Here is a 27,769-nt window from a genome sequence, read left to right on the forward strand (position 1 = left end):
ATTTTCATCAGTACAATAAAAAAACACAATAAGCTCAGCAGTCAATATGACAATTTCGAAGACCAACTTCGAACAGAAAATTACCATGTGTTTGTATATTAATATAAATATACAACGAATTAGTTACTAAAAATTAATATCAATAATAATTCAAGCAATCCTATGCCATGCAATGTGGCGCGAAATGTCGTGTCGAAAATATCTGTCATTTGTTTTTTTACTGATCTATTCATGAAATGATAAAAGAAACTTTTTTGCATTACTGGAATTAATTAAACATTCGCAAAGATCCAGATTAACCCATGATCATGTGACCTCAAGTTAGAGTTGGTACTATGAAATCATTTCAGCCTTGCCTTAGTATGCTGGTGACACAAAAAAGATGCCAAACGTCAGGACAAATGTAATTAAAAAAACATTGAGTTTATACTGTAGTATTTTTGTTAATTTCAAGTCCATGTATTTAGATTAAGTCATTTTTAGTGTATGTATTATTCTTTCCTTATCCAAAGCTTATTCAAAAATGATTTTGATGGTTGTATAAAGAATTTTATGATTTTTTGTAATAAATACAGTAACTTGCAATAATAGTGGAATGCAAATATTAATATGTAATTGCATTTGAAATTAAAGAAAATAATAAAACTTAATCCAACTGTTTAGTTGCATCACAATATATGTCACAAACTAAAACTATCTGAAAAATATCTTTCAAGTATACATTATCAAAAAGTGTTTTTGGCCCTTTTTACAATTTCCAAAATGCAATGCGGCTCACAAAAACCCTTGAGTTTGACACCACTGATCTATTCTAGACGATTCAAGCATTGCTTTGGGAAATAATATCACTGCAATTAAATTGAAAAAATCTCGCTATATTGAATACAAAATCGTTGCTATCATAAAGGTAAACCAATGGAGGCAAAATTGAGAGTTCATGAGCTATGAACTTATGTTCTTTTCTTTGTCTTGAACTTTATATACTCCACAGCCCCTATTAATTTTTTTTAATTTTAATTACCATGTGATGGTCATACATATCTTTAACTTGTATTTTCTGTCATGATGTATTATCTCAATGTGTCAAACTTTTAATTAGTGTGCATATTTTGCTTCCAGATGACATAAATGTACAGTATTGTCTTGTTAATTACCTCAGCTTAGAGTATTGACAAGAAAAAGGTGCCCGTAAATTACGTAAAAAATTTTTTAACTCTTTGTTATAATCAGAATTCACAATTAATAGGAATCATAAACAGCCAACAATCAATGAGAATTATATGCCAAATCCCTCAGAATAAATTTGTCTTCTAAAATCGCAGGGAGGCAAAACATATAGGTAGTTTCCATTCATACAAGTCTTTCAAGAAGACTTGCTCGAGCCAAACTAAATGAGCATCGTCAGATGATCGGTAAGTCTGCAAGTTGAATCAGCCCTGCAACCTCCTACATAGAAGATAATATTAATTAGTGGGCTATGAACTAAATTCCTAAATTTAGACACAAACCTATCTACGAGGCATTATGTACCAGCAATGTTACCTACGGTTAACTAAATATGTAATATATATGTCTAATAAATTAACCTACTAAAGCATGTTCGATAGGTGCAAACTTTGTGTTATGGAATTGTATCACAGCACCGTTAAGAGAAGTAAAAACAGTTTTGCATGACACTCTCTTTAAATGAAATTTCAATGTTTTAAGCGCAAACATTAAAATTACTAACTTTGTCATTATCTGCAAAATGTTCCACACAAATCTTTACGCTATCGCGTTTGTAATCTTCTCTGATAAAAAAAAACGTCTATGATGTCCAGATTTACTCTTTACAGCTTGTCTGCCATTCCAGCTTCCCAAGTGAGCAAAACTTCTTAGATATAGAGATTATTTTCTTTCGTTACAGGCGCAAAAAGGCAGGCACTACACGTAAAGTAGACGCCGAGTAGCAAAAGCGAGCGGAAAACGGTCGCGAAAGGCGACGAGAAATATGTGCATTGGAGCGTATCATGAAATACAATCTTTCGCATGTAGTCTTATGGAGTGACGTCAGAGTTGCCTATCATGTTGTTTAATGTCATTGGTTCAACGATGTAACGTCATGGCGCGTCCTAGTACGTCCTACTTCTTCACCGGGTCTGAGTCCTATAATTCAAGGCGCTTATGCGTTATTTTCAGTTATAGCGACTTTCGATGTTTCTCGCAGATGACATTTTTGTGGCCTTTCTTCGTGGGGGATCCACCTGGGTTTAAATTTGTCACTTGTAAGTAATGGCATTGCAAGATGCGGTACCGTACCTCAACCTTCAAACTCACGATGGCAGATGAGGATTTAGTGTAAATAAACGGTACGGTAGCAGACTAAACATTCAACGATACCGGTACGGTACCGTATCTCTCAATAACTTTTTATGTAGATAGATAGATAGATAGTTTATTTCGAAAACTCCATAACAAACCTAAATTTAAAATGGAGAATTCTGGAGGGCAAGCAAAACCTGCAAAAAAGTTTAAAACATGAAGTATCTCATGTGCCTGCCCACCAGCACGCACACAAAAACACAAGCCCAATTAAATGAAGCTTGGGCCAAACTTAAAAAACAAAATACACGATAGTAATAAACTTTCGGGCTGTTGTACTCTCTTTCAACAATTACGTTGATAATGACCAATACCTACAACCTCATGCAAAGATAATGTGGGGAGTGGAATGTAATAAATTTGCGACGATAGTCATACTCATGAAGCCATGAAAGCTTTGGGAAAAACCAAGCCACGAAAAACTACACTGATTGCTAGATTGGGCATTGCGGAAAAGGTGATAAGTGGTTTCATATACAAACAAACGCAAAACCATGGCGGCAAATTCGGTGTGTGGACACTCATAAAAGCAATTATTAGGAAAAACACTAATCACACGTGAGCAGGTCTGTAGCCTAATTGATACATTGACGTGGCCAACATTGTTAAAACAGTACCGGTATACACACAGAGAGAACAAATCAAAAATATACCACTAAATGAATGTTTAAAAATGTTACACTGCAAACTATTTACACATATATAGTTGAATACTCAGTATTCAAGCGGAATTTCTAGAAATAGCAGTATATCATACTCTTTGTCACAAAATAAAATATCTGAATCAATCCCTGTTGTATTCATCTTTCGATTCTGTTATGATGTCCGTATGTTGTCTTTATGCTGCCATGTAATGCTTACTAATGCTTACTTCTCAAGCCCGTATTCTTTTTATTTTGTATCACATATGCTGTATGGACAACCTATTTGACCATTAACTTATTTAATTTTTGTGAATGCTGTGATTGCTTCAACAACTGTTGGGTTAGTAGTATATCTTGATATACGGACACCAACAGTATCTACCATTTTTCGTCCAAAACATTGGCAGCTTAAATACTAGACAAATACAAGTGAGTGAACAAAATTTATACATACTGACATAGCTTACTATAACCATTATTCATTTTTTTATTTGTTTGTATATTTTTCTTTTTACTGAGAACACGTACTACTCTTTTTTATCGATTCCTTTCCATCTTAAATTTGTACGCTCCAAAACTTACCTAGGTTTTATTTGCTCTCCCGATTCTATAGTCAATTGTTTTCTTTTTATCTATTATTTTATCGTCTACTGCTGATTTTGGAGTTGAAATAAAGTTATACTTATACCGTAGCTGTATAGCCTATCAAATGAAAATTTTTGCCACAGCTATCCTGTTTTGATTTGAGTTTTGCTTTCCGATTAGGTTTTGTTTTTATATTTGACTGTGCATAGTTTATATAGATTTTGTCTATTTTGTGTGTCTTTATTTGTAAAAAGTCACTGTTAATATGTTATTTTGCATATTTCTGTTTTATTGTCCTTCACGTCAAACTTGTAAATGTTTTTGTTAACTGACTGTTGTATGTGTTCAGTTTATCCCTACGTCAGTTTTGCTTTCTGATTGGATTTTGTTTTTATATTTGTCTGTGCATAGTTTATATAGATTTTGTGTGTCTTTGTAAAAAGCCACTGTTAATATGTTATTGTTTTGTTTTGCATATTTCTGTTTTATTGTCCTTCACGTCGAACTTGTAAATGTTTTTGTTAACTGACTGTATGTGTTCAGTTTATCCCTATGTCTGTCTAATTTATTTTTTTCATGTATATATGTATTTTGTTGTTGCGCATTCAATCATGTTATTGTGCTTCCTGTCTATCTCCATGTCTAGTTTATTTTTTCATGTTTTGTGTGTCGCAATAAGGAAAACTTGCTTCCTCAATAAACCAGTTGTGTACAGATTGGCAGGGCATAGTTAGATGGTATGATAGTTGTCATGTTGAGGAGTTGATTTCTATTGAAATTGATTTCTATTTAGAAATTGAATAGAAAATAGAAAATTCTATTTAGGAAATTGATTTCTATTTAGAATGTTCAATTGGTCACCAGAAGCGACATTCGACTTATCGATGCAGCTAAGCTGGTTGAGAAAAGCGACAGCACTGCGGTTAGAAATGTTGTTGTGATAAAGGAAGTGGCGAGAATGCTAGTGGAGAAGAGATATCGCGATATGGACGTGTAAGTTTTGCAACGAAATAGAAAAATGTTAGTCTGGTTTATAATGGGAGTAAATTTTCTACACTCGCTACAAAAATAAGTGAAGATTTTTTCATGTTGCTTGAATAGTGTTACTGTGAAGAACAAGTGGAAGCGGTTAAAGGCGAAATATAATCAAATTAAAACGAAAACATCACAATCTAGAAAAAGTTCCAGGTCTGCGTTGAATTGGCCATATTTTAGGGCCATGCATGAGCTTCTTGGCTCCAGACCAAGATTGCAGGTGGGTGTTTAAATATTTTTGAAGCTAGCAAGTTTTGTAGTTTTATGATTTTCATGTTTTACACTGTTTTATTATTTGCTTCTACTCAATTTTTTCTTATCGTCGTGATTGATATTTGAATAATCATTTATTTATATTTTCAGGCTTTGGCCTCCATGATTGGTGTTGATACCAGTGAGCCGTCAATCGCGCAAGGCCATAGTTTCGACGCAACCGTTACTCAGTTTGTGGCTGAAATAGAGGGTCAGTACAGGATATTATGCAATGAAATTGGTGGAAGGGTTGGTGAAATCATCAAACTCTTTTTTAACTTTAATACATTATTTTTAGTTGACAATCTAGATAGCAGTCGGAGGGTGAGTTGCAACAGGAACTGCCGCAGGGTTTGTCGAAGAGTCATTTTTAATTTTTTATGTTTATGATTAGCGTCTCCAACCCGAATTACGGTTTGAGGCAATGTATTTATAAATTATTGTAATATGCTTTATCTTCAGTTGATGAAAGTGTCAGCCATGCTCCACCAACTTCAAGCCAGCGAGGCAGGTGAAGACAGAGTAGCAGAGAAAATTATGGTTAGTGAAACCTAGATATATACCGTAAGAATTACTGGCTGATGGCGCATCATTGCTGTTACTGATGTTCTATTTTATAACTTTCAGATTCCAGGACTGAAGCTCTCTTGAGAGTATTTCGGGAAGAATGTGAAAAAGATATACTTGCATTTGCATCAGCTTTGGAGAATTTAACAAATAAAATATTAGAGAACTATTTATTCAACTATAACAAGGCAAAATTGAACAGAAATTGAAAAATAAGTAAAATAACAAATTAGTCACACACGTCTATACAGTTCAAAAAGGTAGTCCGCAATGACCCCCTGGCTGTTATTTTTAGCACCTTCATCTCGGATGCCAATAGTTGGAGGTTGTGGCGCTTCATTTAAGGGATTTCTTGCCTGGGCGTGAGAGAAGACCCAGTGTATGGGCGTAACAGCCATGGTAAAGAGGGGTACGCGCTATCACCAACGATGCATAAGGGCACTGGAGATTCATTAATGGTGATCTCACCCTGCGCCAGAATACAATATTTAGTAGGAATCAACATAATTTTAGAGTCTGGAAGGCTCAAGCTGTCCTACCGAAGGGAGCATTTCAGAGTTCCTGTATAGTCCAGAAGCTCTCAAGACTGTAACATCATGAACGCTGCCTGGCATCTTGATACTGATGTCTCTGAATCTGATATTTAACACTAACAAATAACACTACAGAATGATATCAAAATTCTAGCTTTTATTGCACAGACATGAACAAAAAACAGCACAACAAATATGACATTGATTGTACATACAACAGAAGACAGTAAATGGACAATGACATAAAACATGACAAGACATAAAATGTGATTGACTTGAACAAACAAAAGTCTTAGTGCTATCACAAAAACTGTAGTGTAGTCGCATTTTTATAATTTGCCCATATAACACATAACAGAAAAACCGAAATGTAATAAAATAAGTAAATTTTCAACTAGCAAAAACTTAAAAAATGTACTAACCTGTACTGATTGTCAGCTACAGCCTGTAGGACTATAGACGGGTACATTTTCCGATTCACATAATCTCTTCATCCAGATCTTGATGGTTTAATGTGAAAGTGGCTCCCATCTATAGCCCCGAAACATTGTGGAAACCCAGTTAGTTGCTGATTGGCTGCTGCTATGGTTTTTGCTTCAGCAGCGGTTGGTAGAAAAATGAATTGCTTTCGATGCTTGATGAGACATTCACAAAATCTACTCAGATATGGATAGATGAGAATACAAGCAATCATGAAAGTGAAACATGCTCAACTATTGGTGAAATATACATACCTGTGAACAGATGTTCGATGTACCCCAAACATGTTCCCTGTGGTCCTAAATTCAGCGGTTGATCCCAATTGGTATACTGCAATCGCAATTCGTTTATGTAGCGATAGTGGCGTACGAACACACCTTTCGTCGACATAAAAAGAATGCACAAATGAGTAAACATATTGAAGGAGCATTGAAACTTTATGCAACTGTAATTTATGTCTTCAATGTTAGGTAGTTCGCATTGCTACATAAGATAATATCATTAAATAAATCATTTACCCGGCTCTAACTCGCTACGTGATAATGTTGTTAACATAGAAAATGTTTCTTTTCGTGTTCTAAAATTCGATAACCATTGTTGTTCACTGTAATTTTTCATCGCATTCAGCCACCAATCATCTGGCCTGAAAAGCATATTGTCAAAATTTTAGCTCATATGGTACTGCTGTTACTGTACAAACACACTAAAGTTATGCTCGATATAGGCTAATATGTTACCAACGGTGCTATTATGATTTAATAGGTTACCGTAGTTTGGCATGTACAAAACAAAGGAATTACCGGTACTCCATCCATATTTTTCTTGTAATTCTTTCCGTTCCCCATTAAGTCAACGCCAGCAACGTCCTAATTATTCTTGTGTGTAACCATAAGACCAGCGCCTGTATCGCGAAAAAAAACGCTAATAAATTCTTCACTCTGTCCATATTCAAAATAATATCGAAGAGAGAAATCTAAAGACAAACACGAGTAACAGATTCATATGACTTTAAATTCTCGATTGAATGGAAACAGGTCGCGGTTTTGTGTCCTAGTCCGCCCTAGTACACGCGCCCGACTGCGCCCTAGTAATATTGCCCATGGAAACACGCTTAATTTCTAGTCTGCAAATCAGAAACGTCTGAACGTGCCACTCCCATCATGAACAATCAAACAGTGATGTCACAATGGGCACCTACATTTTCTATAGCATAAACATAGAGCGATGCCTATAGGCCTGTTTTACAGTAAGCCATGGTACAAACTGCTTAATTAAACATGGTTTATCAAATCTTAGATGTTTTGTACATCCATCTTTTACCAGCGACCCCACGGCCCGTTTGCGATCCCACCTATATATCACTTTGACCCAATTTGGGGTCGCGACTCCTGGTTTGGGAACCCCTGCTCTAAAGAGACGTCCAGTGCGTCTTGATTTATACTGCTTGGGAAAAAATAGCTCAACCCCTGTCCAAAACAATACGAATAATCGAAGCCATTTCTCGTGGCATCACTGAGCAGCATTTTCTCGCGATCATCTTCTCCCACTAATGGCCGACTGTATGCCTTTTCTTCCTAACCATCCAGGTATTTCAGAAACTCTTTCTTTCCCAAGCCATTCTTATATTTTATCGTGGGTGCTGTGAAACGGCTGGTGAGAGGTTTCAGCATTTTTATTCTGGAATCCTGAATTCATGCAGTCGAACCACTTGTCTGAATTAAAAATACCCTCAAAACCACGAACCATCTGAATCAAATTCATGCTGTTTCAACCTTACAGGAGTATATATCTTATCTACAGTATAAGACAAAGTTTGTGCTGCGATACGAACACTCATTTTATCCCACGGTATTGAATTAATATGTGATTCAGAGATTTTATAAAAGAGCCTCAACTCTCCCCGCTTTAAATCTTCCCAAAAAATAAGTTTTTGCATGATGAAAGTGTTAAGCAGAGGCTTTTACAACGACATAGATTCATACCCTTATCAGATGCATTACAGGATCCATATACATGTTTTCTCCGTTCCACATATTTTTTTCCTACTAAGCAAATTATTACGGCAGGTTCTCAAAAGGTGAGGTGGATCCGGCAGCATGTAGATGTACCTTTGAATTTCAAATTGTTGCATTACAACCATGCCTTTAAACATACGAGTGCCATCACATACAAATAAAAAGTATTGTATACCGAGTAACATCAGCTGGGTTTCTCATCCTGTAAGGAATCCTGTTCTCTTTGGCTGCCATGAATAGCTGACCTATTTGCTGCGAGACCATCAACTACAAAATGAAAACCAAAACTTTATAATTCTGATATATACTGATGCTGAACTAGGCCTAACTGCAATATAATATACAGGAATGCAATTAATTTTCTGTGTCTCCTTCACCGATACCTGTGAATGTTCATTGTTACAAATTTTTGTAAAGAGATAGTTCTACGCTCGACTACGTAATTTCCAATGGCTAAATGCACACAACGTATGTCTATGTCTGATCAAAATGATTCTGAAATGGGAGCATAAATACACCCGTTGCTTTAGTTTAAATGACTAAATTAAAATAGCAAAAGGAAAATTACCGGTAACGTTACCACACAAATTTGCCGGCTCTTTTAAAGGCATTCCAAATTTCTTTTTTTTTTACCATCCCTGACATAATATAAATGGTCACCAAAAGCAAAACCTCTCAGTGGCGGACAGAAACGCAAAAAAGGGCAGGAGGGGAAGCACGTATGGAAAAAAAATGAAAAACTGATCCAATGCGTATTCACACTTCTCACATTTAACAAGAAAAGGTAGGTAGTCTCGCGTAAACCAAACAAATAGACATCATAAGTGAGAGTCTTGATGCTAACCAACACAAACATATTTGTTTGACTCTCTATGCCAGTCGTGTGTAACATTTTTGTCGATGGGACAAATTTTCAACTTCCGGCATCTAGCCCTGTCACATGAACTATTTAATTTTTCTATGTTGGAAAGACAAGAGAATGTGGCTTAGCATTACCGTGATGAAGGCACCGGGCGAAAAAAAAAATCAACGCCTTTGCCTTTCCTGCATATTTTGTGTGGCTAGATTTCTGAAGTTTCAGTGACAAGAGCAAAAACATTATGTATGTATTTTTCAGCCACGTGATTGATTTTTTAACATAAACTGTCGGATTCGGATTTTATGCTTGGTAGAAAAAATCTGAGAGTTAACAAGGGCCACACTAAACGGTCTGATTGGTCGGCCTGCCCTGTGCTATTGTGCCGGTTGATCCGTAAGCATAACTACTGACAGAACTACAGCCATTGCACAGAACGACTCTTGAATCTCTTCTTTGTTTTTTATTTTGGCCTCGCTTAACCCAACTTTGAATACTTTTGTGTTAGTATTGCTCAAAAAATAAGTCATTATCGAGAGCACCATAGTTGCACAAAACCGAAGCATCCTGACTGGTTGTATTTCTCCCGAAACAGCCGTAAATGAAACACTAGCAGAACATAGATTTCTTGCGCATTTTGGAGATCAATGACTGACTGTACTTTATTCGCCCGGTCCAGGGAATGACATTCACTTTGAAGCAATTCCCCGTGTCCCTCGCAATTTTCCGTAGTTTCCGATTCTAAGTGAAAAATGCCGTTGTTCTCGCTTTTGAGTACAGAACGTTTTTGTCAATACCAATAATCATAGGAGTGGAATTTGGACGAACATGAATATGCACGCACATAGTTGAAGCAACTGATTTGCGTATGGGCCGACGTCGTCGAAAATATGGCACGACTCTGTATAATTTTAGTAAGGACGTGTCGATTGTTTATGATATTGTATATATTTTCGTTTACGTCTGAAATTATATAATAAAAGATTGTAAACGGCAAATTAGTGTCATTCTTGGGATGGTATCGAGGCACTGACGCGTGAATCCGGAGAGGTATACTGCGGTCGTTGGAATCCAGCATCAATAGGTCTGATTACATGTCCACCAAATGTGGTCTTGAGAACCGGTTCGAATCGGGGTGATCAACGTCGGTCTATCAGACCCCTTAGCGATGTCTATTACATGTCCAAATGCTAAGCGGGCTCGTTGCGGTCGAGCGAACCCAAGAAAACGTTCTTCGCTTCCCCGGCAAGTCTTGGCGCGAACAGTAATCACGTAATAGTACCGTACTGAAAAGAAGTCAAAGCAGATAATAAGTTGAAGAGGAGATAATAACTTGAATTAGATAGACAATATGGCAGCTGACTTACCTGTATCTCTTTTTATTATTTATTTGACTAATCTACTTGCAATATGTCAACGCTTCTTCCAACGGGAGCATCAACAAAGATGAACCGGAGGCGTCGACATATTGTTAATTTCTCCATGCTATTTAGACCAAAAAGAAGAAATAAAAAATACTGGATGCTAAAAAGGTAATATAAACTTGGCCTAGTACGGTACCCTACCACATCATGGCTCAATAATGGAAACAAATTGTGAGCGATGTTAACTTTATTTCGGTCAGCAAAAAATGTAGCTAGCATTCCATTATATATTGTTATACATTTCCAAAATAAATTTTCTGATTAACAGCTGTTGCTTTATCATGCAGGTGCCATTATATTTTTCGATATTTTCAGACCGGAAGACTGGTGGCTGATCATAGATCGCCACTATTCGGATGCACAGTGGCTAAAGCACTTTCGCATGAAACGATCGACCTTTCTAAAAATAGTGGAGATCGTAGAAGAAGACATGAAGCCAGGTGAGATGGAAACTTATTACTTTAAAAAATGGTTATATTTTCAGACTATTCAGTTATTCCTATTTTCAGATGAACACTGGGCTGTTCTTCGGTGTTTCTCAGCCATCGGTCACTGTGCATTTGAGAAAATAAGTGTATAAGACTTAAGGCCGGTATACACGGCAGTAGTATAACTCACCGCACAGCGACTCTCCGCACTGTGCAGTGTGCACGGAACCACAGTTCTGCGCAGTGTACTGTGACGTGAGGTCAGGCGGGAAACGGACTTGTCCTTCGTCTTTTGTATTATTTCTGTTTTGGATATTTTGGGGATCGTTGCAAGATTAATTTTATTAAAATGGGTATCGTATCGCGAAGAAGAATAAGTCGTTTTCGGTCACGGCGCTACAAGCAGTACTTGTACCGACATCAGCTGAAGTTATTGTTTGTGGTTCTCTGTATTAGATTAAAAGAGGATGAGCGCTGTGTCGGCAAGAGATTGTGGATGCACCCAATACTTTGCAGACGAAAGGAACATGGTAATTTTTTTTTACAATACACTAAATGCATACGTCTCAGTCTCACGAAGCCTATACTCACCTTCTTTGCCTCTAATTTCAGGAGAATACTACAGATTGGTTAGGGAGATGAGAATGGAAAGAGAAGCCTATTTTAAACAGTACTTCCACATGACACCATCTACATTTGACCGTCTTTTGAATATGATAGAGAGCAAGATTGTGAAACAAACTACAAATATGCGTGAACCAATTCCGCCTGAGGAACGACTTGCAGTCACTTTGAGGTATTTTGAAATAGGGTTTTAACCCACAGTATGAGTGAAATCGTGATTGATTGATTAAAATATAAATGAACAGTACCTAACGTTAGTCTACATATGGTAGTTTATCGCTAAATACAACATTATATATTTTTCAGATATTTAGTGACGGGGGATTCATATCAGACCATCGGGTTCTCTTACAGGATTCATAAAACCACCATATCGCGAATTATTCCAGAAACCTGCGCTGCAATATGGGATTCCCTGCAGCCTGTGTTCATGGCAGTCCCAAGTGAAAATCAGTGGAAGATTATTGCAAACGATTTTAAACAATTATGGCAATTTCCAAACTGTGTTGGAAGTATTGATGGGAAACATGTTGTCATACAAGCTCCTGCAAACAGTGGTTCATCATTTTTCAACTATAAAAAAACTTTCAGTCTGGTACTGCTTGCAGTTTCAGACGCAAAGTACAGATTTATTTACGTGGATGTTGGAGCGTATGGACGGCAGAGTGATGGGAATGTTTTTGCTTCATCATCTTTTGGAAAAAAACTCCTGGATGGTTCATTAGACCTGCCAAAAAGCACCATATTGGAAGGGATGATGGAGCCACTACCACACGTTTTTCTTGGTGATGAGGCTTTTCCCTTAAAAACCAATTTGATGCGTCCTTTTCCAGGTACCGGATTATCAAGAAGGTCCCGTATTTTCAACTATCGCCTCTCGAGAGCTCGCAGGGTTGTGGAGAATGCCTTTGGCATTATGGTATCTCGATTCAGAATTTTCCGCAGACCAATATGCGTATCACCAGCCAGAACAGACCATATCATTAAAGCATGCACAGTCCTTCACAACTTTCTTAGATATGATTCTAATTATTTTGAGGCGGATTTCGTAGATCACGAGGTCAGTGAAGGTGCAGTGCAGTGGAAGGCGGAAGAAAATTCAGCAATGTTAAATATCAGGAAGATTGGAAGGCCGAGTGCGAAGGAGGCAGTAAAAAATAGAGAACAATTCAGCGAATATTTTGTTAGTGAGAAAGGGGCACTGCCATGGCAGGATAAATATGTGTTCTCGAGTGGTCGAAATATGATCTAAATGCACTATCCCCCCTATCATTTTTTGGTTTTATTGCTTCGTTTCACCTTTTCTGAATAAAAAAAATTTTGCTTCCGACTTGGTTAGCGGAATCTTTCATCTTGTTTTTATATATGTTGCCGGAGATAATAGCAACTACGAGGGTAAATCACCAAATAGCAACTACGAGGGTAAATCACCAGACTGGTTGACATTTTAGGTACACTATTGGGTTAGCACTTACAGGGATGTACGAAAGCTACTGAGCAATGATATCTAGTTGGCAAGATTTAAAACAAAAAAAATATTCAGGAAAATTTATATTTAAGTAATATCAATAGAGTATTTAATTTCATTAATGAGATTCATGACTCCAACTTTGAACCTCCATCTTTTTTCCACACTCATCGTCTTAACCTCGTGAGCCATGCTCAACAAGAATCAGGATCAGGATCTTCCTGTATTTTCTCTAAAAACAAGAAACATTTATATATATATATAATTTTGGTTTGATACGTACCAGTAAGTAGATATTTTTTTGAGTGATCTGAAGCATAAATATTTCACCAAAAATTATTTACACAAATGAGAAAGTCAACAATTTAAACTAAAATAATGTAGGTGTCATGGTACTCGTGTAGTACGTGAATCAAGATGTCAGACATCGGAACATAGTATGTGTACCAGGTTAAGGTTCAACCCTAATTTCACTTGGCTAGAATTCAAATTCTTAACAGAACTAAAATAAGGGAAATTAGAATAAAATTATGTCCCAACCTGATACACACACTACGTTCAAAGCGTCCGCCATCTTGGTTAACATCGTACGGGAGCGCCAATTTTTTTGAAATAGCGACTCAAGATGGTTTCCAGGCATCCAAGTTATGAACCGCGATTCACTTTATAAGAATCACTGCTCGACTTGACTTACCTGATGACTGCTGCAATTTTTCTAACACAGCACTGAGGTCATACCGGCTGCTTTTACGCTTTTTTGCCACAGGTGGTTGAAATTGGTCTGTTTCATCTGCTAAAAAAAGAATGGCATATTCGATCATATAATAGTATAGAATTCAAAAGCATTTTTTCAGAAAAGCGAATACAACTTATTTGTTGCAACAGTGCATGATATTAGGGTATTTCATAATACAGCATTATACGTCTGACAATTAAAATTTATAAAATATTTTAAAATCATATTTTGGTGCTTACCTGATACCGCTTCCAATGTAACATCAACATCACTCGAAGATGGTGTATCCGGCATTGGCAGGTTTGATGTTGTACTGTAAATGTTTGTGCAGAAAGACGTTATCTTGTACTTACATTACAGTGCCTAATTTTGGTCACTTTATACAAAAGAATGTTCTGAGCTACCTAAGTACTGATGCCTAAATTACACAGACATACTGTATAATAAGTTTAGGATTCTGAACATAGCTATGAGAAAGAACACAGTTGTTAAATATGTATAAAATGTCCAAATCTATTCAACATCAATTTTGTTCGAAATATGTTCAACTATAATTTTTTACATTTCCTAATTCTTTGCCTCATATTTTTTAATATGAAATCTAATTTGGAAATTGATAAAGATACCATACTCAAAAATAAAATTTTTGTATAAACTTCGAATAGTACATTATTTAGTGTTGGTACCCTGAAAGTTACCTTTATGCATATCCTGGTCAACTACAAAACACGATTCTGGTCTAAACTAACAGCCTTTCTTTGGTAAAAGCTTTATTATCAAAAGATACACTGACAATATGTAGAAAATGCAGGCTCCTTGTTCAAACACCCACCTCCTCATGGCTGTAAACGGTTCAAGGAACTCTAGGGATCTCATAAGGCTCCACTCAACCCGATGACTTGCCGCCGCACCAGATTTCAATTCTGCCCTTTTCTTCTTTTCCCTCCTATATTTATCTCGAAGGTTTTTCCACTTATTCTCGCATTCTTGCCCTTTACAGAATATGAAGAGGAAACTAGTTCTTTGTAGCAAAACATAGCACTTTCTTTAAAGGCGATTCAACTAAATTAACCAATACCGATACCTCGTAATCTAGTCATCATTTAGCTTATTTACATCGATTAGGCTACTATCATTTTCAGCAGTATAAAACAATTCATTTGCTGCAAAATTGGACTAGTTCCTGACAAGCCATAGGCCAAGTCTAAAAAATTAACTACACTAATCAGACTACTTACATGGCATACCCATCTCTCGAGCTATCTCTGCCCAAGCATTGCCTTTGAAATCCTTTCGGCGGTACGAGTCCTGTGTGGTATTATACAGGCAAGGATATTCCTCAACTAGAGCAATGAGTTTTTCCTCCATATTACAGTATTGAATTAAAACTGACTACCGCACCTATTCAATTGCTGAAAAAAATCCAAATTGGTGAGAGCTCGATGATTTGAATACCGGTAGTCTAACGATATTGTCAGATTGTGGTAAACCAAAAGAACACACTACCCAGTACCCAGCACAAAATTAATTACCATGGGCGGATAGGTACCGGTACCATGTCCGAACCCGCAGGTACTACTACTATCTACAGATGATACAAATCGCTCTAGTAATTCTGAACTTCTACACTCTGAAGCCTATAGTTATAAAAGCCAACTCGAAAACCAGGAAAATAGTTCAAAACTTTCACTTATCACATGAAAAACAACCAGTTTCCCTTCGGAAACCACCAAGACGAGCGGAGCAAGACTGTCAGTACGGCGAACTGCGTTCAGAAAACGCTACTCGAGCGTTCGCCAACGTAGATAAACTCAGCGCAGACCACCGCAGACGAATAAAATAAAACAAACAAAGAAAATACGGTGCGGTGAGTTTGCACACTGTCGTGTATACCGGCCTTAAGAGAGTTTATATCAACAAAGAAAAATTATTTCACATAAAACAAGTCTTAGTAATTCTGAGTGAAATAGGCATACTAAGAGGAACAATATATATATTATATATAGACTAGACTTGCAGAGGTAAATTGAGAAGAAGCAGTTGGTATTGAAATATTTCTAAAATTGGCGAAAACCAAGCTTCTTATTTACTCTTATTTGCAGTTTTTGCCAAGCTCTAGTGAAGCATGTTAATGAATTCATAAAGATGCCAGGAGAGGCGGAAGCCAAAGAATTAGCTCGACATACCCAGTTTCCTCAAGCATATGCGGCCATCGATGGTACCCACATCCGCATTAATCCACCTAGGCATGGCCATTGGGATTTTATAAACAGGAAGGAAACTGCATCAATGGTGCTTCAGGCTGTTTCAGATTGCCTTTACAGGTTGGTGACTTGTTCAGGTCAATTCTTGTCAAACTATGCGAAGGAAAGGATACTATGAGATCTTTTAACTAATCAGGCACATTCAGTAATGTAGCACACAGTTTTTTCAGATTTCGAGATATCAATATTCGAATGCCTGGTTCATGCCACGATTCATTTGTACTGGAATATTCACACAATATACCAGTTTATCTCAGGTAGAAAAGAGACTTATTTAGGATAAGATTAACATATTTATCCTGAGGGAGAGAAAAGCCGATGAGACGACTTAACCATATGGCGAACCACGGCCTCTCGTCCGGTTACTATTCCGTGTCGGGTATGGGATTAGTTAGTTATTTGTTTTTGGAGGCATGGACTTGGTGGGGGAAGGCGTAACCGACCAGCGATTATGTGAACCAATCTATGGCGACGAGGAGTCCAGCAATCCTCTCGCACATGACTATCCCCGCATAGTAATCAGAGGTACGATGAGACGACTTAACCATATGGCGAACCACGGCCTCTCGTCCGGTTACTATTCCGTGTCGGGTATGGGATTAGTTAGTTATTTGTTTTTGGAGGCATGGACTTGGTGGGGGAAGGCGTAACCGACCAGCGATTATGTGAACCAATCTATGGCGACGAGGAGTCCAGCAATCCTCTCGCACATGACTATCCCCGCATAGTAATCAGAGGTGCGGTGGCAAGCGTATTTCTAACGCTTAGCACGATAATTCACACACCGCCGCTAACACTTAGTAAACTTGTTATTCTTACAGGCACCCATTGATATAAATGGCACATTACTCCCCCTAGTTATACTCGGGAATGCAGCGTATCCGAATCTGCAATGGTTGATGAAACCATACACAGGTGCACTGACTCCACAACAAACTTCGTTCAACAACTAACGTAGTCGAGTCATTATCGAAAATTCATTCGGAATATTGAAAGCACGTTGGCGCATTCTAAAAAATGCAGTCCCAGTCAGCCTGGAGTTTGTTCCCCATGTTGTAGCCACATGCTGCGTATTGCACAACATTTTGGAAAACGACCAGACACCCCTGGTAATTGATGATTGCGAATCAGCCATGCAGGAACCAAGTCAAAATGACAGGAGGGATGCCGATCAAACAAGGGGCATGGAACAAAGACAAAATGAAAGGAGGGTTGCCGCGGCTGATCAAATAAGGGATGCGCTATGTACCTACTTATGGGAGAATTTCCCACATCTACTACAGACTAGATTCTAATATTATCAAAGAAATGATATTTATTTCCAAAAGCATGGGACAGTAGAAATTATTAACAATGAAAATCTTAAGTTCTGACTGGACAAGTCTGAAAAGCTATGTCAACTGCAAGATTCCATAATGCTGTAAATCACTCGCAAGCCTTGCTGATCGCCTCTATAAATTTATCAGTGTTTTGATCAATGGCAGTTATCAGCGCTTCCAAATCTTCCTTGGCTGCAGCTCTGTCTTCCACTGCTTGTTTCTTATTGCTTTCCATCATCAGCTTCACTGCATTTTCTAGTTCCCCTGCACAAAATTAAACAAATTCCTGTTGGTCATTTATCTCTCATTCTGTTCATTTTTGCTGAACTGTATTTAAAGATTGTGAATTTCTGCACTCACCTACTACAATTTAACTAAAAATTCTGTGTTTTACAGCAACCATTTTACTAATAAACTTACATTTACTGATACTATTTTTCTTACTTGTTCCCTTGTCTGCAACTGCCCTTTTTCTCCTAAATGATCGTTGACTTGTTCCTGTTTGAGGAATGAAACAATCCATTCACAGTTACAGCTAATTTCACTTGTAAAATAAACAAAAAATTTAAAACGGTCTCGTCCGTATCAGTCAGTCATTTTGTTGGCCTAGAGTCTAGACAGTATTTATTTAAGTTGCTAACCTTGAAGTAGAACATTGGAAGACGATTCCCCCGAAGAATTGAAACCGCCATTTTCACCTGAAAACAGAGACATTAAACCCAGGGAAAGAAATACGGACAAAAGACTAATTTGCCAGTCCGAGTCGTGTCATTCAAGGTTTTAAGAATAAAATGTAGAATGGTTTCGTCCATATTAGGGCATGATTTTGCTGCCCTAGACAGTATTTATTTAAGTTGCTAAACTTGAAGTAGAACATTTGAAGACGATTTCCCCGAAGAATTGAAACCGCCATTTTCACCTGAAAACAGAGACATTAAACCCAGGGAAAGAAATACGGACAAAAGACTAATTTGCCAGTCCGAGTCGTGTCATTCAAGGTTTTAAAAATAAAATGTAAAATGGTTTCGTCCATATTAGTTCGTGATTTTGCTGCCCTAGACAGTATTTATTTAAGTTGCTAACCTTGAAGTAGAACATTTGAAGACGATTCCCCCGAAGAATTGAACCGCCATTTTCACCTGAAAACAGAGACATTAACCCTCCTAAAACGCTTAAAAACAGTGAAAAAACGCCAATAAAGACAGGGAAAGGTATGTGACCAAAGGACTAATAATTCGCCAGTCCAAGTCGTGTCATCAAAGGTTTTATGAATCTCTACTCTGGTGGTGGTTTACACTTTGTAACCTTACAAACAGGCACACTTGTTTTTGGCACACACCTTCCCAAAACAAATAATTTGCCTGAAAGAACAGCAGTCAAATAAATATGTATGGCAAGTGTGGTTGATAAGTTGGTGAGGAAATTTATCATATGTACCTTGTATCTGATTTTCTTCGACAGTTGAAGTTTCTGCTGTTTCTGAAAAATAGTTTTAAATCGGACGATAATGCTTTAGCATATGATCGAATTGAAACTAATGCTGACATAAAAAAAACGGTGCTCCCGAAGTATGTGCACCAAGATGGCGCACAACCTGAACCCTAACCTGGTACCGTACACATACTATTTTTAGGTTGTGCGCCATCTTGGTTCACATACTCCGGGAGCTCCAAAATAACTTTAACAAATTAATATGCTGCCAGATACATCTTTTAGAAATTATATGGAAAGTGATGATGCAAGAAGTAAAACAAATTGAAACTAATGCTGACATAAAAAAAACGGTGCTCCCGAAGTATGCGAACCAAGATGGCGGACATCGGAACGTAACATGGGTAACAGGTTAGGCGATAATTTTTTTCCAGTTTTCCTTATTTTAGTCCTATTATCAGTTCGAAGACTAGCCAAGAGCCTCCCGTAGTATTTATACCTAAAATTATGGCCTAACCCTAACCTAGTACACATATTACATTCCGATGTCCGCCATCTTGGTTCGCATACTTCGGGAGCCCCAAAAAAACTGTGCATGATAAAAATTAATCATCTGAATCTATCCCACTTTTTACTAAAATAAAGATTTTGCTATAGCCTATATGTATTAATATTAAATGTTAATGATTTAAAATTGACAAGTTCTGTGCTAAAATATTCCCAATTATTCCTTAAATGAAAACTTAACTATTCCTTAATCAACTTGTAATGAATGCAATCCCTACCTTCAACTTCTTGTGATTCAATCTCTGAAATATTCACATCCGCAGTCATTATTAGCCTACAAATACAATATTTTAATATGGAAGGGGTATTGCTAAAATGCATAGTGCAATTCAATAATTGATATGGTCAATTTAGCATTACTTTAAGAGAAAAAACCTTTATAAACAGCCAATTTTAAGTCTACAGAATGGGAAAATTTAAAGTGTGTCAGCAGTGGTGATTCACCACACTTTTGAATTATTTTAGTAAAACGTTCAACAACACGCAGTAAGAGTAACATCGGGCAAAATATGTCATAGCTGCAAATACCTGAAGAATCGATGCCACATGATGTACCAGGCTGCAGAACCTAAACAGCAAGAAAATTCATTCCACCAATATCTGTTATGAGCAGAAAATGAGACGCGCTGTTCTTACAATATTTCGTGGTCGATGTCCCAGTATTAAATTCATTTCGTCAAAGTATGGCCATGTAATTTCACCATATCCTGCTGCATCGGACTTATTTAAAGAAGCCAAAATCTTTTGATATTCCATTTTAAGTTTTTTCCACTTGCCGGCACATTGAGCACTGTAAACAGTTTTTGATTTATATTAGTAAAGTAACCGCGAAGATACTACTGAAATAAATAGTTTTAGTACTGGGATAGTCAAATTCACAAATGGATTTATCTGTGAAAATAGCATCAATTAGGTTCAGTGAATATATTGTTCATCTAAATACTTTACCACACGTGCACATTTGTATAGGACTCTTTCTTATATATTTGCTTAGTCTGACAATTGAGAGCTGTAACATTTTGTTAAAATGTTTAAAACTTCATTAATGTCATCTTTCAACCAACCAACCCACAATATTTGTTCCTCTTGAGATACGTATTCCAATTCCTGTCGCAAATGTGACATTCGTTATTGCCGTCCCAGTCAATCTTTTTTTTTTTTGGATAAGAAGAAGATGATGTGTGTGCATTTTCCGTAGCATTTTCCGGGGGTTTAATTGTGCGCTTTTTTTTCAAGTTTTTTTTTTCAATCATTTTTTGCTGGCACTCGAGATTTTCAGAAATTTGGTTAGCTGTCAGTACTTGCGCTTTTGTTTTTACGCGAAGGGGTCGTTTTCTGTTTTTTGGGATGAAATCCTTGGGTGGTGTGAAAACATCATTCAGCTCTGCTGGCACCAGACCAAGAGTGACGAATACGTGCTGTTGACAAGACGGCTCATTTTCTTCATCCAGCTGAGTTTGAGTAGCAATTTCGTTTCCTGTTATTTTTTGTGTAGATGAATTTGCAGATAAATCTACATCAAGATCAGCCCAAGGCGTTCCTTGGAATACTTTAGACTTGTTGATGGCATTAGGATTAAAAGGGAAAATGCCGCATGCTTCAAAACCCCTTACGATGTTGTGCATGGACATGCTCTTTTCAAAAGGAATTTTCAGAATTCTCGGCAGTTCCTTTTTTTGCTATCCACAGTGCACCACGAATGGCTTGTCCGGTATTTAGAAAAGTGGTTATATTAGATTTCAAACTTTTCTAAACGGCGACGTCCAAAGGTTGACACACATGCGTGGTATGAGGCACTAATGCCATTAAAATTACATTCTCCCTTTGAGCAGCCGCTATAAGTTCTTCCGAGTGATGGGACACATGACCATCTAATAAAAGTATAACTGGATTATCCGGGGTCCTATCTGATGGACTATTTTTAATAAATAATCGCTCAAACCATTTCAGCATCAAGAACCCGGAATCCGATTTTGCATATACAGCGCCACGAGGACCGTTTCTGGCGTAATTTCCTCCAGGAAAACTTTTTGAAAAAATACCAAAGGAGGGGAAGAGCATGTCCTGCGGCATTCACCGCACAATGTATCGTGACATGCTCGCGAGAAGCTGACTGGCGGTAATACGTGTGGCGAGAACGAGCAGGAACAATAAACTTTTTGAGCTTTTTTGTTAAGATCGAGCATAGATTCGTCGCAATTATAGATTCGAGAAGGTTTAGAGTGAAAATCAAATTTGTCCATGACCTCTTTCAGTTGTTTAAAATAATCCCGCAAGTCTTCTACTATTGTATCGCTCACTCTTGATCTATCGAGCATATCCGGTCGTCGAAGGCGGAAATCAAACCTTTTTTTTGCTCTACTTTTAAAGCCTTGCCACCACTTCCGATCGAGCATATCCGGTCGTCGAAGGCGGAAATCAAACCTTTTTTTTGCTCTACTTTTAAAGCCTTGCCACCACTTCCGACTGGGACCATTTTTGCCAAATAAATTTTTACCACTCTTTTTATCAACCGCCCAAGCATATTTTTTAATAATGTCTATAGTGTGTGGAAAGGCTCGCTTGGCCAGATATTCAATATACCACATTAGAGAGCCTTCGTATTTTTCACTAATTTTGGTCGGAGGCCCAACTCTGGCATTTAACTTTATCGTTCACCCGATCACTTAAAGTTTTTCTAGGCACTCCATATTTCTTTGCCGCACCTTTTATACTCATTTTGCTGACCTTCACCGCCTCAAATGCCTTCTTCGTTTCCTCGCTATCTTTCCAGTTGATTCTCTTCCCCGCGTATCTAGGGTTTCCCATCCTTCCAAGTTAATTTGGTTCAACACAATTTGACTTTCGGCCAACATTCAATTCCCTGAGCAACGTTCCTATTACCGCCACCCCCTTTATTTTTTAAAACAACACGATTTTCAGCTTATATTTTGGTTTAACGCAGTGGAAGCTCCTTCTTCAAGAACAACAACGAAAAACAAACGTCCCTGCCAGGCTCAAACCCTTTGGCAGACGACCGTTTCCCGCCAAACTTGGCCGAGCGTAAAAAGCACATCCCATTACCGCCCCAATTTTTGGGTCAGGGCCATTTCAATCTGGCAACGGCCTTCGGTGAGAAATAAAATTAAAAATAATCCACTAGATGTCACGAACATGCTTGTGTTGATTGAAACCGTGTGAGTCATCATGTTTTTCAGATACCGTGCGTTAAAAGTGGGCAGGCAGAGTTTGCGGGGGTGGCGGTAATAGGGTCACTGACGTTAGACTAGGAGAGGTTTAAATTGAACCTGACATTGTCTAGACAATTTTTTTATAATTCGAAAAGCAACTCACTTACCAGAAATGAAGGAAAACAACTTCCGTACCGGTACCGTACCTCTTCGATCAACGTGCGTAACGACGACTCTCGAGTAGCACGACGAAGCAACTGAGCAAGAGCGGTGCAGTCCACTTCCAGACCTTCTTAATAGGTGGTCTGGTGTTCTGGACCGATGGGATGGATTTGAATCGCGGCGAACCACTGAAGCGTGAAAAAAGTTGCCTTTTGTGGTCTGATAGACCGGTTCCAGCGGACATGTAATCAGGCCTAATGTATGTCGAACGAAGTGAACGGACCCCGGCCGTTGAAATGAGTTGATGCAATGGACTTACGGAAAGCAGTGAAAATTTGCCATTACGAGAAGATTAATATTTCTGAAAAATACGGAAGCATTACGTACGAGAGATTTGTATCATTGTATATCATATCGTTTGGATGGGTCATCGAAGGATATTTCTTCCACAAGAAAATGATAATTTTAGGAGTCGTCAAAGAGAAACATGTTAAGTACCGTTTTCATGTTTTTCCTCTTATTTTTTTTTAATTGAAATTTTTTACTTCGCTAATTCATCGTTCTGATACGCTCAGTACTTTGATGCCGCCTGCAAAATCACCCGCTGGCCCATCCTCTTCTTCAGGCAGTCTCTTCTGATGTGCGACAATCGACAGTTATTTTATTTAGCGTCGTGAAGAGAAATCAACGCCAATACAATATTCAAAATGCTGGAGAAATTGAGTTGAAACAGCAAAATTATAAAAAATTTGTGTGTCTGCCTTGTTAGTGCACATACTACGAGAGTGCCGTGGAATTGAATATAGAATTACCGTCTTAGGCGCAAGACGATTGAATATTTGCGAAATGTTTTTTCGTGACACAAAACATCAGTCAGCGATATGGTAATAAACGAGATATTATCATGTCCTGGAAACTACATTATTAAATATATATATAAAATTTCAGAGCCTGCAAGGATACACGCTTGTTTAGTTTATACGATTTATGCGCTGATGAAATTCGTCCGGGGCAAGTTGCGTGCGCTTATTTCTTTGTTATGCGTAAATTATTGGCAGAATCCTTAGATGCGTCGACAATTTTGATTCACTACTATTTATTACTCACCAAAACCAATGACTACATCTAATTAAATCTAAATATTCTTCCCCACATGTCAGTTTTGTATTTCAAGATTCAACATGACCTTTGGTTCTTGCGGATTGAGTAATATCGGACGAAATGAAGACTGCGCGTATGAAAAAGGCTGTCACTGACACGAAACGGGAGTATAAATGTCTAGGGCGAGATCAGGAAGACCAAACGAGTTTACCAGGCCCTAGTCGAATGAATACAACTCCACATTTCAATTCGTTCCATTTGCACGTGTTCTCTCGTTACGCTTGAGTGAGGCGCTGTGTCATTCCTTCAAAGCGATATTGTGGCGCGTGTGGTCTCAGCTATCTGGCTGTAGCCGATGCAGTTATATATTGTTTGGATGTCTTGTGCCTTTCACAGAAATCGATTGCTACCGTACTATTTATAAATAGAAATGCCTGCTACATATTGTTCTGTGCCTGGGTGCTGATGGAGTCGACAGAAAGCTGATAAAAGAATTTATTTTTGTGTGTCAAAAGGCCCGATTTGGCAAGGAATGGAGATGAAAAGGAGCATCGGAACATAAACTACATGCTTTCCATGCGAGATATAACACGAGACAAGATGGAAATGTTGCACAATGAAACATAAGGTATATATATTTACAGATTTATGTCAATCAATTTGGAAATGCATTGCGTCACGAATAAGTTTTGAAGCTTGAACAGCAGAGAGGCTAGTTTAGCCAGATTGCCTTTCTTTATGTGTGAGTCAGGCTAAAAAGTATTTAGATTTTTTTTTCTGATTCAGAAGTTTCTATTTCGCAGAGCCAAGGTTAATAGAATAGATATTTAGCATTGTAACTGAAATATCAATTAGAGAGAGGTACCGTTTTAGAAGGTTGACCTGCTAGAAAATTTTACATATTCTGATATTGGTATCATAATTATATTCAGAGCATCCATATGTGAAGCTCATTTCCATGAGGGAGACATAATAACAAAAAGCAAGACTGTAGTTGCCAAAGGCTGTCAAACAATATACCAGTAGAAAACCACTAACAGAGAAGGGTTATCATTGAGACAGTCATCACCGCAGCCTAGCAGATTTGAAAAAATCTGCTGATTAGCTTAGTCTGAGCATGGAAGGTGGGAATAATAAAGGTACTGAAAGATTTCTCTCTGGTAGACTAATCAGTTTTTGATTCTGGAGAGTTTTCACTTATAAAGACAATCTAATAAACTTTAAAAGCTAATGAAATTACATTATGTTTATATTACCAAGAGATGGAAAATACTTTCACAGCCAAGTTAAAGGAGGAAGGTTAATTGTTCCAAAATTAAGGTCTCATTCCTACCATATATTTCTCTACTCTTTTCATTGATGACTTGGTTTTGATTGATTTGTCGTATCGCAAAATTTAATTTTCTTTTCGCAATACTATTACAGTATAATGAATTTTTTAATATAAGCCAGTTTGACAAACGAGCTGAGTTGGTATGCCTTGCCGTATTTGATTGGCTAGTTCGCCTTGATGCACAAGGTGAAATGATTGGCGATCCTCTCCATTAAACGTTGCATGCCTGTTTAGTACGTTTCTGCATATATTAAATATATATAAGAAAACGGTTCACTTCCAAAATGAAATATATTTTCAGTTTATTTGGAAAGTATACAGATTTGCCCAGGTACGAGTAGAGTGATGTTAGGATTGAATGATCACCCAATTCTAAGATTGGATTGAGCGAATTGGTGGACAATAGTTTGCAATGACTACCTCACGATAAAAAAAAATCAAGAAAGAAAATTGAAGCGAGATTCTATCTATTCGTGCAAGGATAAATCCCGACACAAAGGTCGAAAGCTTGTCGTGGTGTGTGGGCTTGTTACCAACATTGACCGGCAGTTTAAATACAAACATGCTACCTCCATAACACCATCTAATCAATCTCTTATTAGGCATAACATAACTAACCCTTTTCGAAGGGCCAACATCTTATTTCGACCAGAGCATTATTTTATTAGCGAATTGAAAAAAAGCAAAACAGATCCCAGCAATAATAAAAAGCAAGCTACACAGGTTGTTTCTTGAGATCCCTACGCAACCCGGAATAAAATGATGATGATATACCATGCATGCGTGAAAAAAGTTTTTTTGCAAAACTGTAAGACGACATTCCAATCAACAGGTTAACACCATACGATATCATTCGTTCTATATCATTCGACAAGAGGGATTACTTTTTCTAATATCGTATTTTATAATGGAATTCGAAGGCTTTTTCATTGTATATTGAAGAAGCGATGGAGGTGTCAAAATCAGTAAAAGAGATCAATATATATAAAATCGGGCGAGTTAATTTTTTTCTATAGACATATGTAACATAACAATTGCGGGAAATGACCAACAGGAAGTTGTTTAATTTTAGGAACTAGACAATGCAGTCAAGCTGATGCTAGAAAGTAACAAGCAACAGGCAGAAGACCAAGCTGCAGCAAAGGAGGATTTGAACATGCTGATCGCATTTCAGTTCTTAGAAGCTTTCAACAAGACCCAGGAAAAACGAAATGAGCATTAAAGTATTATATTTCACAGTCAGGAAAAATCAAACGACATTTGTATTCAGAAATATCTGTTTACGATTCAGGAGATTTTTGTGGAACTAATAAAAATGGTGAAATATTTACATCAACTGGAACATATTTCTTATGGCGAAAGATTAATAAATAATAATATTAAATTCAGTGCAATTTTTTCTTAATATGACTCGTATGAATGACGACTGTTTACCCCAATCCCAACCTAAAAGATTTATTCAGAGAGTGCAAAATAAACTAGGCAGTCCAATGCACTGCACTCTTTTGTAGAAGTACTGGGAATAATAACGAAACTGTTTTTATTGAAAACTACAATCAAGTTACAATACGTTTATTTGTCAGCCGTTATGAGAGAATTTTTTTTTAGATAAAAAATTAGTCGATGTTATATGCAGATAATCATGACAGGTGAACATCGCATTTTCTACAATAATATTTCTGAGTATTTATTCTCGACTAACGCAACGCCGTGCCGAGTTTTTTTTTCGATAGTCCCCGGCTAAAAAGAACTTGCATTCGATGTTATTCTTCTTCATTTTACTTTGCTACATTTTGCAGACATCATTGTTAAAAGCAAGACAAGTACGTTGATGTCGCCCGCAAAATCACCAACAGACACATTCACTTCTTCGGACCGTTTCTTCGACTCTTCTCAGCCTTCTGTTCTGATGCGCGACAAGCAACTCAAACAACAATATAAAGGCTATAATTTTATTTGAATCATGTGACGTCGTGAAGAGAAATCAACGCCTAGACATTATTCAAAATGGTGAAAAATTTTAAATGAAATTGTAGTCATCATAATGCCGCAAAGATCAGGAACACACAAGCAGTTTATAATTGGAGAAACTGTTAAAATACTGCCCGGCTACCTCGGTTTTCAGCGTTTTGTTACATCAGTGCATCTTGGGCTTCGACTTTTGTCAAAGCTGCTGCAACAACCTTGGATTCAAAAAGTACGAAATGCCAGAAGAAACTTTCACAGAGGAACTCAAATTTATACGTCTTTTCCAATGGACAATTTCAAAAAAGATCGCATGCATAACCGTGTAATTACTGATGGCGTAAGGTGTAAAGCATTTCTTCCGAAAGAATTTTATGTTCCAACGTGCCACAGATATTGAAAAAAACCTGGGCCCTTGCAAGGACGTGACGAACACATTTAGACAGTCT

General features: G+C 37.5%; 2 protein-coding genes across 3 annotated transcripts; both read right to left on the minus strand.

Annotated features, from left to right (window-relative positions):
• Positions 1-6,517: 6,517 nt before the first annotated feature.
• LOC120337415 (uncharacterized) lies at positions 6,518-7,849 on the minus strand. Its single transcript, XM_039405180.2, has 4 exons — positions 7,258-7,849; positions 6,976-7,100; positions 6,712-6,834; positions 6,518-6,633 (listed from the first exon to the last, which is right to left on the minus strand). Exons 1-4 carry the CDS (start codon positions 7,266-7,268, stop codon positions 6,560-6,562), a joined length of 333 nt encoding a protein of 110 aa, XP_039261114.2. The 5' UTR covers positions 7,269-7,849; the 3' UTR covers positions 6,518-6,559.
• Positions 7,850-13,451: 5,602 nt separating this feature from the next.
• Positions 13,452-15,515, minus strand: LOC144428278 (uncharacterized). 2 transcript variants are annotated; one of them, XM_078117280.1, is made up of 5 exons: positions 15,247-15,515; positions 14,841-15,000; positions 14,248-14,321; positions 13,967-14,062; positions 13,452-13,504 (listed from the first exon to the last, which is right to left on the minus strand). In XM_078117280.1, exons 1-5 carry the CDS (start codon positions 15,374-15,376, stop codon positions 13,467-13,469), a joined length of 498 nt encoding a protein of 165 aa, XP_077973406.1. In that variant the 5' UTR covers positions 15,377-15,515; the 3' UTR covers positions 13,452-13,466. The 2 variants fall into 2 exon arrangements, with proteins under 2 accessions (XP_077973406.1, XP_077973405.1); XM_078117279.1 differs by having other exon boundaries at positions 13,967-14,065.
• Positions 15,516-27,769: the final 12,254 nt, after the last annotated feature.

Source organism: Styela clava, chromosome 10 (genome assembly GCF_964204865.1).
Source record: "Styela clava chromosome 10, kaStyClav1.hap1.2, whole genome shotgun sequence".
NCBI lineage: Eukaryota > Metazoa > Chordata > Ascidiacea > Stolidobranchia > Styelidae > Styela > Styela clava.

What these genes read in the sequence shown, in the direction of transcription:
- LOC120337415 (XM_039405180.2), bottom strand. An exon ending in ACGTAGCGAGTTAGAGCCGG is followed by an intron (nt 6,835 to 6,975) that starts GTAAATGATTTA and finishes TGTCGACGAAAG; the next exon opens with GTGTGTTCGTACGCCACTAT. An exon ending in CATCGAACATCTGTTCACAG is followed by an intron (nt 6,634 to 6,711) that starts GTATGTATATTT and finishes ATATCTGAGTAG; the next exon opens with ATTTTGTGAATGTCTCATCA.
- LOC144428278 (XM_078117279.1), bottom strand. Translation starts at nt 15,376, where the DNA reads ATGGAGGAAAAACTCATTGCTCTAGTTGAGGAATATCCTTGCCTGTAT. An exon ending in CCGTTTACAGCCATGAGGAG is followed by an intron (nt 14,322 to 14,840) that starts GTGGGTGTTTGA and finishes AAACATTTACAG; the next exon opens with TACAACATCAAACCTGCCAA. An exon ending in AAAATTGCAGCAGTCATCAG is followed by an intron (nt 13,505 to 13,966) that starts GTAAGTCAAGTC and finishes TCTTGTTTTTAG; the next exon opens with AGAAAATACAGGAAGATCCT.